This window comes from Echinops telfairi, unplaced genomic scaffold, assembly GCF_000313985.2.
Source record: "Echinops telfairi isolate 266 unplaced genomic scaffold, ASM31398v2 ScPeMD7_1957;HRSCAF=2489, whole genome shotgun sequence".
In the NCBI taxonomy this organism is placed as follows: domain Eukaryota; kingdom Metazoa; phylum Chordata; class Mammalia; order Afrosoricida; family Tenrecidae; genus Echinops; species Echinops telfairi.
In genome coordinates, this window is record NW_022105855.1 from 4,377,023 (window position 1) to 4,397,950 (window position 20,928).

Sequence of the window (20,928 nt, forward strand, 5' to 3'; positions counted from 1 at the left end):
GCTGGCCATGTGGTCCTCTCTGTGGACTGGCTGCTCTAATTGGGGTCATTGTCCTCAAGGTCTAGTGGGCCAGGGTGTGCTCCTGTCTCTCCTCCTCCCCCATCATCTGCTCTTGTGTGCTCTGATCAGATATGTCTCTCTCCAGGAGCCTTGGATTCAGTGCTGTTCTTTGAAATAAATTCTTCTGGAGGGAGGGGAAGGCATCCACTTAGTGTTTGGGACTGGGGCCAGCACCCCAGACCTCTCCACTGGTTCCCTACTCCACGCCGGCATGTTGAATTCACACCTTGGAACAATGGGTTGAAGTCCTGTCCCTCTTTTCTTGTGGAGATATAAACAATGCCCTCCCTTTGGGTGGGTTAGCACCCCGTGCCCCCGCTACCCATTTCTTCCTTATCTTCATCATTTTTTTCCCTTTCCCCACCTCCTTTCCACACACACCAATTTTCTTCAGTTTTTGCCCTAGACAGAAGAACCCAATAGCTGCGTCTTAGATGTCTGAATACAATCACGTAAGACCCCAGTGACTACTCACCAAAGTCGAATGTAGAACATTGCCTTTGTGAACTCTGTATGTCAATTGACCTTGGTATGCTTCAGGGTCAGAGACCCATTTCCTCAAGGTCTTTGGTTATGGCTAAGAAGTTTTTATCATTTTGCCCCTTGTATACTTCACTATATTCATGGATAGATGTGCAGCATACGTAAATACATATGCTGAAATGCCCTCTCTCAGAACTATATATTTATGGGAACAGCTATATTTTTCTTTCCATACCTGTTTATCTTATATGTATCTCTATCTATGCACCCTGTTATCTATTATTTCAAAATTGTATGCACAATAAATTATGCCTCTATTGCCTCTAACTCTTACATTCATCTTAGTGTCTTCATCTTTTTTGCTGATTACTTTTTTTATTATAGATTGCTTTTCCCTTCACCCACGTTAATATATATCTACTCTTCAGTTTGTGATTTATTCTCCTTTCACCTCTCTTTCCTGGTAACAATCAAAGAATTTACTTTTTGTATATAAAATCTTTTTAAAAAATTAAAATCTTTTCTTGACTTTCTATAATACTGATTTCTTACATGTTTGTCCTTTTGGGATTAGCTTATTTCATTCAGCATAATGGCCTCCAAGGTCATTTATGTTATGAGCTGTTTTTCAGGTACATCATTGTTCTTTAACTTTGCATGATATTCCATTCTGTGTATGTACTCATTTATCCACTCTTTTAATGATGAGTATTTAAGTTGTTTTCATAGTTTTTGCTATTGCGAATAGTGCTGCAATGAGCACAAATATGCATATATCTATTTGTGTTATGGTTCTTATTTAGTAGGATATATTCCCACTAGAGGAATTCTGTCTCATGTGGTATTACTTTTCCAAATTCTAAGGAAACAACATTCTTTTTCTTTTAAAAGTAGTTATACCATTTTGTAATCCTACCAATTAAATATAATATTATAAGCATTCACTAAGAAATATTTACCTGCAAAATGGTTTCTTATTGAAACACTGTATGTGTTTCTTCAATCAAAACTGAGCAGTGATAAGTATAACACACATACATATAGTATGAAACCTAACAATGAAGCAAACAATGACTTTTTCCTCTCCCCTTAGCCCTATTTGGTGCTGTGGGTCCATGGTTCAAACGCACTAGTCACACTACAAGAGAAAAATGAAGCTGTCTTATCCTATAAAGATTTGCAGATTCAGGATAGAGTCACTATGATTTGGAATAGACTGGGTGGCAATTTCTTTGAATTTGGATCTGGTCCTATGAGCCCATATTAACAAGTGTAAAACATACTCCAAATACGCATGATTATAAAACTTACTTTTTAACAACAAAAGATATACACATATAATATTTCTTCTAGCTTATTTTATGAACTATTTTCTCTTTAAGATTCAAGGGACAGTGTACCTCCTCTGGTCTAGCCAGTCTTGCAAGATAGAATTCGAGTCATGGTAGTGGGAGCGGGGAGGAAACCTTTAGGAACTAGAGGAAAGTTGTATTTCTCATCATTGTTACATCGCACCCTGACTGGCTCATCTCCTCCCCGAGACCCCTCTGCAAGGGGATCTCCAGTGGCCTACTAATGGGCTTTGGATCTCCACTCCACACTCCCCCCATCATTCACTATGGTAAGATTTTTTGTTCTGATGATGCCTTACACCTGATCCCTTCGACCCCTCGTGGTTGCATAGGCTGGTGTGCTTCTTCCATGTGGGCTTTGTTGCTTCTGAGCTTGATGGCCGCTTGATTACCTTCAAGCCTTTAAGACCCCAGATGCTATACTTGTTGATAGCCGGGCACCATCAGCTTTCTTCGCCACATTTGCTTATGCACCCATTTGTCTTCAGTGATCCGTTCGACACCCCGTGATCACACAGGTTGATATGTTGTTCCATGTGGGCTTTGTTGCTCCTGAGCTAGATGGCTGCTTGTTTACTTTCAAGCTTTTAAGACCCCAGACGCTCTATCTTTTGATAGCCGGGCACCATCAGCTTTCTTCACCACATTTGCTTATTCACCTGCTTTGTCTTCAGCGGTTGTGTCGGGAAGGTGAGTATCATAGAATGCCAATTTACTAGAAGAAAGTATTCTTGTGTTGAGGGAGTACTTGAGTGGAGGCCCAATGTCCTTCTGCTACCTTAATACTAAACCTATAAATGTAGGCTCATAGATCTATTTCCCCATCCTCATATAATATATTTGTATATGTACATGTCTTTATCTAGAGCTCTATAAATACCCTTTGCCTCCCAGCTCTTTCCTCTATTTCCCTTGATTCTCCTCCTGTCCCACTATCACGTTCAGTCCCCACCAGGATTTCAGCACTTCCTCTTTGTTACGTTCCCCTTGATCCTGCCCTACCAGGTCTCCCACACCCACCTCCCCACCAATTTGGATCGCTTGTTGTTCCCTTGTCCCTGAGTTTGTTACTGAAAATAAAGGGAATCCAGGACGGATGAGCCCTATAGGACCAGTGGTGTGAGTGGCAAAACAGGGCGGGTAAAGGGAGAATGGGTAGGAAATAGGGAACTGATTACATGGAACTGTGTGTGACCTCCTCCCTGGGGGACAGGCAACCGAAAAGTGGATGAAGGGAGATGTCGGACAGGGCAAGATATGACAAAATACCCATTTATAAACTATCAAGGGCTCATGCGGGAGGGGGGAGCGGGGAGGGAGGGGGAAAATGAGGACCTAATGTCGGGGGTTTAACTGGAGAGAAAATGTTTTGAGAAATGATGTACAAATGCGCTTTACATAATTGATGTGTGTATGGATTGGGATAACAGTTGTATGAGCCCCTAATAAAATGTTAAAAAAGAGAAAGAAAAAAAAAGATTCAAGGGACATATAACTATCCAGGGGGAGAGGTAGCTAGTCAGAGAGCAAGGCTATGAAGTACAATGAATTTATTTGATTTGGATAATACATATTTATCTTTATATATTTGTTCAGAATAAATGATAATCACATATTGAGGTTTAACACATTTTCTTCCTTTGAATTTATAGTTTACTTACTCTTGGTCCATGAATATGGTATTTATTTTAGGCTTACTTTTGTAAAATTGTTTTATCTGAGCTGGACATGGCAAGACAGGGAATTTAAGACAGATGCCTTTATCTGAAGTTTACTGTGGAGAAGAACCCTTGTGGTTTCAACCAGACTGGTCAAAATATATATTAGCTTCTTTGAGGTTTTAACCCCATTAAGGAGTCTATATGTCTATTTACGTTTACATACGGTCTAGCCACTAAAAATGTTATGCTCTGTGATGTGAATCAAAGAAGAGCAAAAATAGATTGTTGGTGGTTACCCAAGTATGTTTCTACAGATAGAGCTGGTTTTTACTTGAAGAAAGAGAAGAGGGATTATAAGTAACTTCAAACTAAACATTATAATTATTAGCATTGATACATTTTAATTAATTGATGTTCTACTTTAGTTTGCCATTTTATATAGGCTTTTATTTAAATTTATCTTTAACAGATTACCTATTATGGTATTTAGTTTTATATTTTGTTCATCTGGATACTTGGTCTCTCAGTTTCAAGATATATTATGTCTTGCCTTCAATGTGTTTTTTTTTTTCTAATGGCAGGACTTTTTCCTCTGTAAAGGTCTTATTTCCAGAATGATAAAGTGTGGTCTGCACACACCATTTACTGTGGTACATAGGCTATTCGTATATAATTTTAGGACAATTTTTACCTTTGCCAACCGATGAGAAATATATTCCACTTATTGATTCACATTTTCCCTGTGGCTTTTACCCAAGTAAGCATCATACAGTTGTAAGTAGCTACCCCACCTTAGGCTATCTTTGGACTTCACAGCAACTCTCGGAGAACAGTATGCGGAAGTATCTCTTCAGTCTCTGCTGACATTCTCCGGGACTCCTCTTCACCATTGGAATAAGGAGACCTAAGGAGCTTCATGATGTCAGATTCTTCAGCTATTGAGCAACCTCCAGGTATTACATTTTAATTCAAATGTCTCATGTCATATTTCAGAAAGTAACAATTTTAACCAGTATCGGCTATCATTGTTGCTGTTATAGTACAAGTTCTGGTTATAACTGAGTCCTAATTGTTTTATATTTTCTTTGAGGGTTCCAAGACATACCCTAAAGAGAGCTTCATAATGTAATTAACAGAAAGAATATCTTCTTTCTGGCTACATTGAAGTGTATCTAAGAAATTCAATTATTGGAGAAAAACTGGATGGGTTTTTAGTTTTAAAGTTGATTTGAGTGTATTTTCTCTGAATGTACAAGTACTACTATATCCATAGTTTGGGTTTTGTTTTGAATAAATCTATTAAATTAAGCTAGAATCACTTGTGCTTATCAAAACTGTAAATTAATCATACATTTTACATTATAAAAGTAGTCACAGACCAGGAAGAAACCATCGCTATTATGGAGCTGGAACCTCCTGCTGCTCTTCCACCTCCTCCAGAAGAGGAATGGGTCCCAGTTCCGGAAAGCATCGACATGAGAGGTAAACTGTGGAGATGAGACTCTAGTCACTCATGGTGATAGGAGGCACGGTTTCTACTTGTTGTTCTATTAGTTGTTTTGAGGTTCAGTTCTTTTTGTTTTTACTTTTTGATGAAAAATATCAAAATAAAAAGTGCAAAGAAATCTTTAATTATTTGTTGCACGAGATATACTATTGTTCATTAGATTCATATGAAGAATTTTAGCTTAATAATAACACAGATGGAAATTAACATCTTCCCATTACTTGGACAAATTAGTGGAAATATGATCATCTGAACTAGAATATTATTTCTGGTACTTAAAGGAATCTGGTAACTGAAATTCTCCCGCGTCAAATGTCTTTAAAAGCAGCCTCCGTTTTGGTGATTGTCTCAGAGGGGTCACCAGACATAGGTTATGGTTATATCAGGAAAAAATGATAGCAAACACAAGCAGCCAAGGAAAAGATATGTGTGTGCAGGCTGGAGAAATAAGGTAAAAATGCCCAAGGGACTGCTTCCAGGGAAGACACACTTGATTCAGCCAGGAACAAATTGTGACAACGTGTGCAAAATGTTGTCAACCAGGAACGCTTGTTAGGAATTCTGTGCCCAGGGTGTTCACTGGGGACTGCTTATTGGGAACTGATTATTTTTCCTTGGCACTTACCAAATTCCAGATCACCAGGTAAAAAGAAGGTATTCAATGTAAATACTTCCATATCATTTGTATCATGAGTTACTTTTTAAAGTTTATTTTGGTGATGAGACACCCTCCCCAAACCTACGTTCCCAGACACATGTCAAAGGTCAAACCTGGCCTTAGAAAATGAGTACTTGCACCTGCTACATTAACTCTTCTGTATATTTCTCCCAGGTAACATTTCTGTGTTTCCTACTCATTTTACACAATGAGCATTCCTTTCATAAAAATTGACATATTTAAAAAATAATGTACAATCGACAACAATGACAGTATTCTTTCAAATAAGAAAAATCCACATTTTGTTCTGATACCCCTCTCACTGTTCTACAGCCTCCCGTTCAACCTTTGCTCTGTTCTGGACCATTTCTGTCGTTCTGGGCATCTTCAGCCTGGTGCTCTTGACGTTGTGTGGATTCTTTGCTTCTCAGTGTAAGTCTGCTTAATTGGGGGAAGAGGATGTCTAGACTCTCAGACATAAATGCTTATCAGATTATCAAATTCTTCAGGCACATTTCAGATTATCATTTCTGGACAACTTTTTTTTACAACACTGAACAGAAAAAGAAAAATTTGAACACTTTTAATAATTATTAAAGTATGAATTTAATAATTTACAAGTAAATAATAAAATAATTTAATAAAATATCAAAGTTTTACTAAACAATGGTAGTTTCTTAGTGATAACAATTATTTAAAATTGTGCGATGTGGCAACGATGAAACATACAACTTTCCTCTAATTCCGAAATGCCACCCCCCCCCACCCCCCGGCGCCTACTATCATGATCCCAATTTTACCTTACAAATCTGGCTAGACCAGAGGATGTACACTGGTACAGATAGGAACTGGAAACACAGGGAATCCAGGGCGATGATCCCTTCAGGACCAGTGGTGTGAGTGGCAATATTGGGAAGGTGGAGGGAGGGTGGGTTGGAAAGGGGGAACTGATTACAAGGATCTACATATAACCTCCTTTCTGGGGGACTGAAAACAGAAAAGTGGGTGAAGGGAGATGTCGGACAGTGTAAGGGTTCATGAGCGAGGGGGGAACGGGGAGGGAGGGGAAAAATGAGGAGCTGATGCCCGGGGGCTTAGGTGGAGAGAAAATGTTTTGAGAATGATGAGGGCAATGAATGTACAAATGTGCTTTACACAATTGATGTATGTATGGATTGTGATAAGAGTTGTATTAGCCCCTATAAAAAAAGGAAAAAAAACAAAACTCAAAATTCTAAATTTTTAATTAGTAAATAAAATACTAGATGTTAAATCAACCACTAATAATATAAAAAGATTTGAGGACTTTGGTCATCATCTATTTTGAGATGAATTGTTATCCTGTTAGTATTAACGCTGAAATTCAAACATCTCATAAGTAATTGAGATGAGGTGATATTTCAGATTCAAGCATTGCTTTTAGAAATAATAGAGGATAAAGCAAAATATACTTTAATGTCCATATAGTGTTTGGGAAAATATAAATAGGAAAGTATATTAAGGAAAATCAGTACAAATAATGAAACCCTATAACATAATAAATGACTGTTTTATTTGTACACGTGATTTATATGTATTTTGAAATCTTGTTCTAGACTTTCAAAATCTTCAGGCATCGGAGAGCAAGCTGAAGAGTTTTAATGAATGGATGGAGGCCTTCCAAAGGAAAGCAGAAGCATTTATTGATATCCAAAAAGGTCTTGACTATAATAAAGGTACTATTAGAGATGGAATGAGCTACCTTGGCCCAGCGCCAGATGGTTGTTCTTGTTGCAAATCTGACACAGAGGATGCACCTGCAATATGGAGCTCGCTAATGGAGTGTCATGGCCATTTTGATGGTGTAGAGGGTTATGCTCTGGGCTAGCAATGAGCAACTACTAGCCACTCTGGGGAGCAGGATGAGGCTTTCTACTCCCATCGGCAGTCTCAGAACCGCACGGCGGCAGTGCTGCCTTGTCCTGCAGGGTCACTGTGTGGCAACCCTGACTCCATGGCTGTGAGTTGGGTCTTGGTGTTCCTTCTTTGAGTTATTCAAGTCCTATCTTTCACATTGGATGGAATCTTTTTTACCCAATGTAGCTTCTATATTAATGATGTAGATTGCTCATTCACTTAGTTATTCACATTAAATAGGCCCTACAACACCTTTCCAAGCTAGTGATCACAGATAAATACACTATGATCTTGCTCTTGGGAGGCTTAGAGGAAAGCATATGAACAGAAAATAAACCAATACGCCAAAGTGTCTAATTTTAAGGTCTGTGTCAGGTGTTCATTCTGGAAGTATGCTAACGCAAGAAGTGAGGTATCTGAAAATAAACTGTAGTTTTGTAGTGTCTACATTCATACAGAGAAGAGCTTGAAGTATCACCTCACAGCGCTTCTTTTGTGCTAATTAAATCATGATCTAAAAATATCAACTTAAATAAATATTCCACAAAGGTCTTTTTTATGTGAGTTTTTGCTTGCAAGCCATTGAACACTTAAGACAATGATTCCAGAGTCCTTTATTGACTGGCCAGGTGAAAAGGCTGGTTTCTAAGACATCATTTGTTTCTATGTAGAAATTAGATGAATTCAGCCAGGCCCAAACCGAATTCCCTGGCACCGAGTCAGCGCTGACTCACGGTGATCTTATGTGGATTTCTGAGACGGCAACTGTTCGTGGGAGTCGAAAGCTCAGCAGAAATCCAGTGCAGCTGCTGGTGGTTTCCACGTGCTGATCATGTGGAGCACACCACTAGGGCTGGGAAGGAGAGTGAAATACAATTATTTGCCTAATGTCACTTGATCATTATTATTATTTGCCATGGCTTTTGAGCTGGTATGAAAGCTAGCTGCAATGGCGTCTTCGTTTAACGCTGTCTTGGTGTCCCATGTAGCAACCATAGAAAGACTCCAGAATCAGAGTGAGGATCTCACTGAGGCCCTGCAAGCACTTACCACCAACAAAGGTAAATCGGAAGTAAGACCACTTGAGGCGCATAACAATTCTGAACAAAAGTTAGACGACTGTGTGCGATTCTGTGCATTCCGAGTTGTGACAAGTGTTTTGTTTCTTAGGAAGGTGTGGGCATCCTCTGAGCCACTGGATAGAATACAGAGGGAATTGCTACCAGCAAACTGTAGACCCGGTTTCTTGGTTGAACTGTTCTGATCATTGTGCCCGTTTGAATGCTACATTTTTAAAGAAAGAAAGCAGCCGGGGATTACTGGTGAGATTCAACACCATTTTTTATTCTAGGAGAGAAGCACTAAGTACTCATTAGCTGAAGGGAGGCTGCACCTGTAGCTCTAAAATAACGGGAAGAGACACTCTCTCACTTCATTTTCTCTACTGTCTCCCAAGTTGACTGCACCGCAGAAACTAGCACACCTCTTTTCCTAAGCACACCAAGCACACGCTCCGTAGGACTGTTGCCTTCATCATTCCCTCTGCCTTCAGTCAGCTTCCTCCAAGTACAATCAAGCTCAACTACTTCACCAACTTCTAGCGCTTAGAGACTATCATCCTGAAAAGACCTGTCAAACAGCCCTGTTGCAACCTGTTTCAGTACCCACCCTCCCCAGACAAGACACCTCCCTTGTTATCTCAGTCCCTCTTACCCTGCTCTAATCTTTGTCATAGCCCTGGTGACCTTCTTGCACATCATAGAATTTGCATGCATAATTTACCTTGATCTGACCTTACCCCCAAACCCCAATGAAAGATCGTTATCATTTTTGTTGGGTGATATATCTCAAGCTTGAAGAATAGTACAAAGAACATAGTTAAGGAAATAATTTAGTTAATTACCAAAGTAATTAAGGTTGCGGCAGTGTCCTGTGGAATAAGAAACAGTCTGCAGGGGATTTATTTATTTTTCTTTGTATTTAATTTTTCAGTTAAAGAAATTCAGACATTGTAGTGCTGAACTCCCCCCACCCCCAGTGTTTATCAGCGGGATGGGGAGGTCCCATTATTTTTATGATCTTCCAATTCTCACTTAACACAAGCAGTCTATTTCTCATTTCTAATCAGTTATCAGTATTAGAGAATCACCTTTATGGATTTGTATCCATGCAGAATTTCCTGAAGTTGCTTGCTGTAAATCGTACTTGGGTTGGGCTATCTTATAACAAGGAGAAAAAAACGTGGATGTGGGAGGATGATTACCTACCTCCCGGCCTGTAAGTTCATAATGCTTCATTCTTCATGCCTGTCTCAGTGCTTTTTCCTTAAAAACTGGTAGAAACAGAGAAAATTCCTGGGAACAAACTATTGATTGTTTTTTTTTTTCTTGTTTTGGCTATTTTACATTATGAGAAATTTTATAGGTCAAAAATCATCCAAATATTTCATAATTGGTGTATCTTTGCCTCTATTACGGGAGTATTTGACTGATTAAAAATTTTAATCATAAAAATAATATGGGAAGCATGTGATTATATTTGCATTTTGGGGCATCTCTGGTATTTTAATAAAAAGAAGTTCAAATTATTATTTCTCATCCTTTATTTAAAGAATTTAAATACATTTTATTAAATTGTCCTTCAGAAACATTGCATAAGACAGCTATAGCACAATATAGGTCACATTCTTGAAGCATTTTGTTCAATTTTAGATAATCATTTAAGTATGCTCACAATTTGATAGGACACAATTTTCTTGTAAGCTGTGTTTTCTGATGCTTAATGATTGCTTTTTTTGCTAAATTTCTAACAATTTTTGTTGCCCATTTTATCATATTTAGCTTTTTTCTTCTATATATTTTTTTATAAATTTATAATCTGTTATTTTAGGCATACATCTTGATCTTTTCATTTTTCTTTTGGTGATTTGCCATTTAAGTTTATTTGCTTCTATTTTGTGAACAATTGTTAGATGTTTACGTAGTCTATTATTATTTTCTTTTGAAATTTTCTTTTCATTTATCTCGAGGATATACTTTTGCAGGCTTAAAATTCATAAAGTCAGAGCTGCATGAGATTCAAGTTATTTCGTTATTGTTCATTTACAAATTACTGCATATGTATGTACTTATATCTATCGCTGTGTATTTCCACTAAGTAATCATCAGAATGGTGTTACAATGGTTATTTTTTTATAATTAATTTTAATGCAGTGTTTACCAAACACTCAAAATCTATGCACACACGTATCTACATTCAGAAAAACTTCCTCGGCCCGATCTGCCTGTACCCTCCCCGTGGTTTAGTGCAGCAGGGCTCTGACTTAGGGCTTTCTAAACCATGATGCAGAAACCATGGACCATGGAGAGCTGCTTTCCTTTAAACACAGAAACAAGCAAAAAACACCAAATGGAACCACAGATGTATATAAAGTTGGATGTTGATGGAGCTGAAATTAAGCTATATATCTCTCTCAGTTAGAGAGAGAGAGCGATAGGTAGCTAGTCAGAAAGATACATATCAATAGATCTAGACCTAGATATAGATATATTCTTGAACTTGCTTGTGCTAATTTATTAAATTTTGACTTGTCCTTATTTTTATAATCCATCATTTTAATTATTGATACTTTATATTTTGAAAGAGCTCCTTTATTTCAAACCTGTACAATATCTGTCACATAAGACACTCATGAGGAACTAATGAAATGAATTGGAGCAAAATAATAAAAATATTTTGACAGTTCATTTTTCAAAAAACTTTAGAATTTTGCCCCCACCCTACTTCCCAATTCCTTTGCCAATTTGGAAAAGGATTGTATTATGTATTCCATAATTGAGAAGGTAAGCTTGGCCGGTTTTACAAAATATGAAATGCTACACAATCAGATTTGCATTATTGCTGTTGGAAGGTAATCTCATTGTTGATACTGTTCTCAATGCTCAAACCAAGGATTAAATTCAATCAGTGTATTTAATAATATTTACTTTATAAGTTTATTATTGTAGTAGTTTTTAAAATAGGAGTGCACATGAAAGTAGAATGAAGTATCCTAACGTATTATATGCGTACACAATATTCTGACATTTACATATAGCACAATGTGTCTACAGGTAAGAAATCCCTCCCCTAGCTATAGCTGTATACTTATATGTATACGTATACATATAGTTGAATGGCTTCTATCTACCAAACTGTCCTTAGAGAAATATTTTGTGTGGCAGGTCATATGTTCTTTTTTATGTTATTTGTTATTTGTTATTTTTTTATGTTTTTTATGTTATTTGTGTGATTTCCTGTATGGAGGGGTATTTTTTTTACATTTATGTGTTCGTATATCAATTTAAGTTTTATTTTATATAGTTGATATGTTATTTATGTGCACATAGAATAACTTTTATAAGTATATACAATCTTTGAAAACAATGAGAATGTTTTCATACTTTTGTGTTGGCCACAGCACTTGGTGAAATGAATTGCACATAGTAAATACTGATTTTATCTGATTCGAACACATTATGGTCAGTGACTTGTGTTTTCTAAATTTCCCAGAAAGTTACCAGCTCCTAGTTTGGATTTCCAGCAGTGCATTTATCTAATAAATAACAACACTGGTACTGATAAGTGCACTACAGCTTCAGCCTGCATATGTGAGAAGACTCTCTGTACAGAAGACTCACAAGACGACTAAAGAAGAGCTGTGAGGTTCAAATTACAATAGTATCCCATATTCATTATCAGCCTGCTTTTATTGCTGTTGCAATTTCTAGTTCCTGTTATTGGTCTCATATTTTCTGTGGCAAAAAATGGTAATTGAGTTTATTAAAGAAGAAACAGGGTTTAGCTTTATGGGAGTGGGTGGAATATCAGGCAGGCCAGAAATTTTAGAAAATTCAGAACTTGTTTAATTATCTGAGAATTATATAACTAGTCTAATAAATGGATCATTTGCCATGATATGTAAGCTTTTTGGAAGCTTTTATTCTATGTTTCATAATCTATTTTTTCTTTTAGTATTGTGACCTTATTGGTGTATGTGGGAGGAGTTTTAGGATAATTGCAATAAAATATGCTATTAAACAAAGCAACTTATTTTTAAATGTTATCTTCTTCTCCCTCCAAAATCTATTTATTTAAGTAACTGCATTGCCCTGCCTTAACAGAAGAAGACACCATTACCATAGAAATCCAATAAAACCTCTCCTTAGCAGCCTAGCCCACAAAAAGGCTTTATTGTGTATGTTAAGCTGCTTATGCAAAGATTTTTAAATGTGGTGCCTTTGGGTCCATTTTGACCTTGAGGGATCTCAGGTGACCGAGTAGAACTCACAGCATTTGCTAGGTTGTAATCTTATGGGGCTGATACCCAGGTCGTTCTTCGTAGTGCTGTTGAGTGAGGTACAGCCTAGAAAATACTGTGGGCAGTCCTCCTGTGGGACATAGGAGAGCTATGAGTCAGAGTCTAATTGATGGCACTCATTAACAAGCCTATTATAAGAACAATACTGAAAATAAGAATAAAAATCTTCAAGCTGAGGAACTGTTCCCCCTCCAAACAAAAATGATGAAATAGAAGAAAACTGTAACACAACAGTCTAGATTTTTTAAAAAAAATCATTTTATTGGGGGATTGTACAACTCTTATCACAATCCATACATACACCCATTGTGTCAAGCACTTTTGTACATTTGTTGCCATCATCATTCTCAAAACATTTGCTTTCTACTTGAGTCCTTGATATCAGCTCCTCATTTTCCCCCTCCCTCCCCGCTCCTCCCTCCCTCATGAACCCTTGATAATTTATAAATTATTATTATTTTGTCATGTCTTACACCATCCAACATCTCCCTTCACCTAATTTTCTGTTGTCCATCTCCCAGGGAGGAGGTTATATGGCGATCCTTGTAATTGGTTCCTCCTATAAAGCAAACAAAAATTAAACACCAGAGTCAAACACTCACAAATGAACATATGTCACACACGCAAAAGGATGTCAACAAATAATGCTATAAAATCATAGAGACCTCTATTAAACAAAAATGGCAAAATATGAAGCCACTGTTTCTCAGCATAGCCTCCATCTAGCTGGCTACCTTTCTGAAGAGAGTGTGTCCAACTGTCGAACTATTCACCATAGAATTCTGCATTCCTATGCCACCTAGAAGCAGCAGCTTTAGCTTACTTTAGGGACTGAAGTTGTGTTTCTTTTAAATTTAACTTTTTATTCTGCTTTAACTAAAAGAAGTCTGAAAGGGCAAGAGTTGACTGTAGGGTGGTTGAGGTTAGATTTTCTAATAAAATTTTCATAGAACGACCCTTACTAACCTTGAAAAATAAGTAGTTGTAATAGATATTGTGGGAAAATATTCCTCAGTCCATTTTTTTTCTGAACTTGTTCTACCAATGCATTTTTCATTTTCTGACAACTTCTTCATAGTATGCCCCATGATCATCCTGTGCTCTTTGAGAATGTTTATTAAGATTTCCTTTTGATATTTCAAAAATTACCTTCTGAGATGACCTCTCTTCCTCAATTTTAACTGGCCTGGTGGAAGACCACTGAAGCCCCTACTTTGATCAAATCTTTATTCCTGTAAAGAGTTACCATCTTGGAAACTCTAAGGGGCAGTTCTACCCTATACTAGAAGGTGTGAGGCAGAATTGACTCACTGACATTGATTTTGGATCTATATGTGTTTGCTTAATGAGACAAGTGTATCAATGAGAAAACATGTATGCAATTATCCAATGACTGTAGAAACATGTTTAAGTCTGTTTTGTTTGGAATAAACCCATGTGCGTATACATTGGGACCCTAGTAGCCACACCTTGTGATTTACCCTCATGTGAGTCCATGCCTACTTGTGTGTGTGCATGTACGTGTGTGTAAAGAAATGCAACAATTATCCCCCCCCCCATTTTTATTTACTCACTGGTCACAGAATTTGACATTTGAATATGATGTTTTACAGATAGAAACCTCTTTCTAGTAAAGCCCTTCATTTAAGCCTCTTTCAGCCTCAGTGGTTACTTTTGTTTGTTTCCTTTTTCCTGTAAATCTTTGTTATGTTCACTTTTGTTATCATGCACACTCTTTCTGCAGATATACAATGTTAAATACTCTCCTCCCTCGTTACATTTTTACAATGACTTCAGTTACATTATTAAGGCAAATGACATACCAAGTTCTGATCAAGACCTTTTCCTGCTTATTTTCTTTTTTGTGTATTTCAGCAGTGTATTTTGCATCTGCACTCTGCATCTTGATATAGATATGAGCAAGTCCTTTCTGAATGGTCTGATAACCCTAGAACACAAGGAACTCAGAGCAATGCACCACTGGACCAGACCATGTTCAATAGAAGATGGTGGAATCACACATCATTTGGCAAATGAAGTTGTTATCTAAGTAGCTGACCCTGAAGAGTCAAGAAAGGTTTCTAATCTTCAATTTTGGGGGGTAGGGGAAATTTCCCCAACCTCCCCTTCTAATCTTCAATGTTTGCAACAATTCTCAATACTGCTCCAGCTGACAGGTGCTTTACTCCTTTTGCTTTAATGATTAACCACCGTTTTTTGCCTTTTTCCCTAGATGGTTGTAATTTTCTAACTCCATTAAAACAAATCTTTCTTAAAGTTAAACATAACTTAACAAAATAAAAGGTGATAAATGTCGGATCAATGGTCTCATCATTAAAATGAGGAAGAATTTAAGGTAGATTTTGAAGTGCAAATACAAGTTTCATTTTATTTTATTCTTTTATAGTATTGATACTGAGTTGAGAGAAATCAATGATAGATAAATGATTAATTTCAAATATAATATATATGTTTACATAGAGTCTTGAAAACATTGAAGGAAACTGGTTCTATATAGAACTAAATTTTTTTGGGGGGCGGGGGTTTGTTTAGAATTTATAAATGACAAAGGAATAACACATTAGCACAAATCTAGGTTACTCTCTAATAGTAATTGAAAAAAAGAGGGGAGAAGGGGAATGTAAACTCTCACTTAATTTCTCCATCTTATTCCATTCCTAAAAAGTCCTTGTGGTATAGTGGATGAGTGGGACAGCAGTTCAAGACAACCAGCCACTTTCTGGGAGAAAGTTGAGGCTTTCTACTTTCAAAAGATTTATAGTCTTGAAAATTCAAATGGGTAGTTCCACTTTGTTCTGGAGGATTGCTTTGAGTTGGAAATGATTATGCCTCACAAATGGAGAGAGGGAAAAAGACATTTAAGTCATAGACATAGCCTATTTAAAATAGTCTATTTTCTTTCTTAATGCTTTTGCACATGCTCTATCAAACAAAAGCAAAAGATAGAGTCTTTGTTGTCTTTCAAGGTTAAAAGGAATTAAATAAGGGAGTTGTGGTGCTAATGCTTAAGCACCAGACTACTAACTTCACATTGGTGGTTGGAACCCACCCTGAGGTGTCTAGTAAGACAGGTCTGGCAATCTACTTCCTAACAGTCACAGCCTGGGAACCCCAGTGAGCCAGTGTTACTCTGTGCATGTGTGAGCACCACGGGTTCTGATCAACTCGGCAGCAATTAATATCATAAGTGAAGCACTTAATGAAACATTCGAGTTACAATTCAATAACTATATAACTATAAAACAATCTCTATCTATCTATCTATCTATCTATCTATCTATCTATCTATCTATCATCTATCATCTATCTATCTATCTATAGAGAGAAGACTATGTATGTGTCAATGTATGTAATGACACTTTTGTCCCACATTAAGATGTCCAGTATGTGCCAGTGTGGCCAAGGATGTGGTGGAACCTTCAAGGCTTTGAGCCAAGTGCAGATCAACCTGTCTCAGGAGCATGATCAAAGTTACTGTTTACTATCACTTTAACAGAAATGATGACATAAATAACATATGAATTCTTTAACAGAAAGGTCTAATTTCCTGATATATCTGAAAATATATTATTTTGAAGATAAAAACCAATTTGGGAGGCAAGAAGTGACTAAGATACTGATCAAGAAAATGAGAACGATCTTAAGATAGTTATAAACACGTTAGAAGAGGAGGAGGGCAATATTAAGTCTTTAAACTTACAGGATACAAAATTTGACCCTGTATAAGGTCTGTTGGGGCACATTTCCATTTAAAAGTTTGAGATATTTACTTTTTTGATGGAATTAAAATTAATATCAATGATTTAATGGATTGTCATGAATTAAATTTACAGTAAAAATAATTAATGCAAAATGTGATATCATAAGTAGATTTGGCAAAGAGAAATTTAGATCTATAAGTTTTAGCCAATGACCAACTTTACAAATATATTTCAAAGATAACACACCTCATTCTACTGAGGAATGATTCTTTCTTAAAAATCATTTAATGGTTGAATTAAACATGGCCAAATGGCATCTAATTGTACATACATTGTGGATCCTGATTATGTAAATTTTTTTCTTTTTTAGTGTTGCAAATATTATTACGATATTATATACATATTTTAATAACTAAGTTGTTAGTGTTCTGCTCTTCTTAAACCTCTTTGCTTCTCTGCCAGTTTCTTTTTAAATTTGTCTGATTAGCATTTCAATTATAGACCAAAATAATTATGCTTCACAAACCTGAAATTCCCTCTGTATCTGTACACAAATTTATGTAGGATCAACAAATGAAAATTCAAGGGGAATTTAGATTTTATTTTGCTGTACTAAATATACTAAAGTCCACATTTCATTTTTAGCTCAATGATTTCATTTTCTAGCTTGGAAAATAGATTTGTCAAAATTCTTTCGACCTCATGACAGTGAGGATCTCTGGCGCATTGAAGGCAAAGTCAGCTACAGTTTGTTGGGAAAGACAGAGGAAAGACAAGATTAAATTCCTAAAACCAGTGGCTTTCTAGATTTTTCTTGAACATGTAGCTTGAAAACTAGTCAAATCCTAGGAAATCTTCTATACCCACATCATAGAAATTGGCATTTCACTTCTAAAATGTTTCAAATTAATAGATCATTTATCTGAGTATGAAATCTAACCTTTAAAATATGGTGTTCTGTATTCTTTTTTTAAGAAAACAATATATATATTAGTTGAATGAGAAATGAGTAAGCATTTCTGCTGTGAAATTTTAAACTTGTCAGCGTCAAGTTGATCTGTCAAAAAGAATTTACACTCTTATGAATGCTACCAAAGACAGCATAGTAACAGTGGACTTTCTAACTCAACCCACATAATTGGCTTGGGATTAGCTGGAGCAATATACTTTGTTATGAATCATATTAGGCTTTAAGAATTGATTTATTGCTGAGAGCTGTATGTATTTCAGCAAAATAAACACCTAGAAAAGCATAATGGATTTATCTTCATTTTGCTAGGCAAATAAAATTATTCTGAGAAATTCTGGATTGTTCTCAGTATTTCTGTTGTGCCTTGTCAGAACATATTTATCAACATCAAAGATCCTTTTTCTCATATACAGGAAATATTTGAACTTGCCTCTATTTTTAATGTTCTTTCATTAATGAGGTTATGAGTTATTCGTCATAGGAGTCATACTTACATCAAATGAAAGCAATAGATGTAGGAATATATTTGGCTCATTGTAAAATTTAGAACTGTATATTAATGAAAAGATCGTTACAGTGCTTTCTATGTCCAAAAATATTTTGAAAAGCAGGACTTTTTATTCCCTGAGTTGCCATAGGGAGGCAAGCTTTGGTGAAGGCTAATCTATCTATATTCCTTCCTAATAAGAAGCTGTAATCATTTCTAAAGGCGCCCTGGTAACACAGGCACCCAGCTTTTTGCCGCTAGCTGAAAGGTCAATGGGATGAGCCCATGGAACAAACGAACTAGTAATTTGTTATCATGAAGCTGACCGCTTAGGAAACCCTCTAAGGAAGTACACCTGTGCCATAGAGGGAGAAATAGATGTAACGTCAACCAACCAACAACAATCACGTCTATGTCACTGAACTTGGAATAAATACCTATGTCTTTTAATTAACTCGACTCTATAATGAATTCTATTTCCATCATGAGTAAATGTAAACATCTCATTTCCCATATAATCTCACATAAAAATAATCTTCTAAAACACATATATATGTGGATAATTTCTGTTTGTAAAAGTTATTATAAAAGCTCATTTCCCATATCATCTCACATAAAAATAATCTTCTAAAGCACATATATATGTGGATAATTTATGTTTGTAAAAGTTATTATTAATTAGATAATATATATCATATAATTCCATAATCCAATCACGTCTGTCAGAATTGTACAATAGCTACCATAATCATTTACAAACATTCTTTTCCTCTCTGGACTCCTTGACATCATCTCCCTTTTACCCCCCTCTCCCCATCACCATCATCACCACTCCCCACCCCACGCCCCGCCCCCGCCCCTCCTGAAACCCTTATTCTACTAGCTGTCCTTACTGGTTCATCCGTCCTGGGTTTCATATCCAAAAATCAGGTAACATAACTTCAAGAGTATGACCCCCAAGACATAACACATCTGAGATAAACCCCAATAACAAAAGCAACACAAACCACAACAAAAATATAGAACATATTGAAAACCAGATCAGGTCCAGTGTGCATCAGAGGTAATCTACACAGAATTGAAATATTCCAAATTGCAGCAGAAGCAAGACTGACCAGAGGAATGTCATGTCAAGTAAATAACAGCTGGTCTACATGGAACTGAAATGTCACAAATCTCATCTCCAGCTTAGAAAATAATTTGTTAGTGGGTGGGGGGTGGAGTGGAAAAGGTAAAATAACTACATATTTTGTTCTTATATTTATTCTTGTATTAAAAATATTTATTCTCTCAAAGCTTCATAAAATTGCTATACACTAGTTAGCACCTTAATCAATGTTCAGGATACTACCATAGCATAGATATGTTTTATGTTTTAAGTAGAATTTTAAGTAGAACATAGATATGTTTTAAGTAGAATTCTATTGTTCTTAATTTCTAGAAAATATCATTCACCTGGCTTCTAACAGAATTGAATTACTTGTTGAACTAATTCTTTCATTGTATGAAAATTTCATATATTCTTAGCTTATTTTTCAAATTGTTGCATCATAGTAGCTTGCAATTCTTAATTGAAATCCTGAATACATGTTCTTGAACTGTATTTACTTGCTATGGTTCCTACAGCAAGAACCTATTCTGGGATTGTGATAGGGACTGACAGGTGAAGAAACAATGATCATTAGCAACAAGGAATTAACATCATGGCAGTAAAGACATATAATAGGAAAACATTTTACTATATCTTGGTGGTAAAGTTAAATGACTTCTTGTTTGATTGGATAATGGTAATAAAGGTGAAAACTGAACAAATGTAGTAACAAGGTATGTTAGACAGGGTTCTCTAGAGAAACAAAATCAGAATGCTAATAATTTTATATATATTTAACAGATAGATATATAACATAAGAAATAAACAGTTAATTAAATCATAAAGCAGTACAAATGGCTCAGTGCAACTCACTCCCATGAGACAGTTGTGAGACACTGGCAGTCCTTCAAGTCTGTGGAGCAATTCAGGCTATCTGACCACAGACAGCAAACAGCAAGGCAGGTCACCAACAGTCAGTCAGATGACAGGTCCGACAGTCCCCAGCTCAAGAGATGTAAATTCCAATGGTGTGGCGAAGCAGGTCTTGTAGTAACCTCAAATTACAGCGACACAGCCCACAGGTTAGGTGTTCCACAGGTAGTTTAGCTTGGAAATTGAGGCAAAGAACAAGCAAGGCAGCTGCACACTGGTCCGATGATCAAAGAGCAAGAGACAAGAAAGGGGAGGCTTGCAAAGCCCTTCAATGAACTCCACATGTGTTTATCAGCCAGGTTGGCACAATGAACAAACTCAATCCACGCCTTTCCAACTTGGCAGCTGTGCATCATTCTTTACCCTCAAAATTGCAATTAAGTAACACCTATACCTTAACCCTATAATCCTGTGAATTATCCCCCCACTTATGAAAGTTTGTAGGCCAACTACTTCATGCCTTTATCCCCCCAATTTTGAGTAGCCAATCTGTATACTACCCACTTACAACAACCCAGTGCTCTGAGGAGACAATCATATTTTTTGACATGAAGAATTTTCATTCCAATTGGAACCTTGTGAAGTCTGCATTCATAAGCAAAGTCAAATCAGAACAGGCCATCCATAAAGTCAGCATCTATATGCACCAGTTCACAGGCTCAAATATCTCCATCTGGTCGGGTTCTGGTCAACTCAATGTGGGCTGCCTCACTCAGCCTCCACAGGGTGCCCTTGGTCGCCTTACCTTTA

General features: G+C 36.6%; 1 protein-coding gene across 1 annotated transcript; it reads left to right on the forward strand.

Moving 5' to 3' along the window:
• The first annotated feature begins 4,475 nt into the window (after positions 1 to 4,475).
• On the forward strand, positions 4,476 to 9,898 carry LOC101653124 (killer cell lectin-like receptor 3). The gene is made up of 7 exons (XM_004717668.2): positions 4,476 to 4,509; positions 4,925 to 5,038; positions 6,055 to 6,153; positions 7,317 to 7,436; positions 8,607 to 8,678; positions 8,788 to 8,939; positions 9,791 to 9,898. Exons 1-7 carry the CDS (start codon positions 4,476 to 4,478, stop codon positions 9,896 to 9,898), a joined length of 699 nt encoding a protein of 232 aa, XP_004717725.2.
• Positions 9,899 to 20,928: the final 11,030 nt, after the last annotated feature.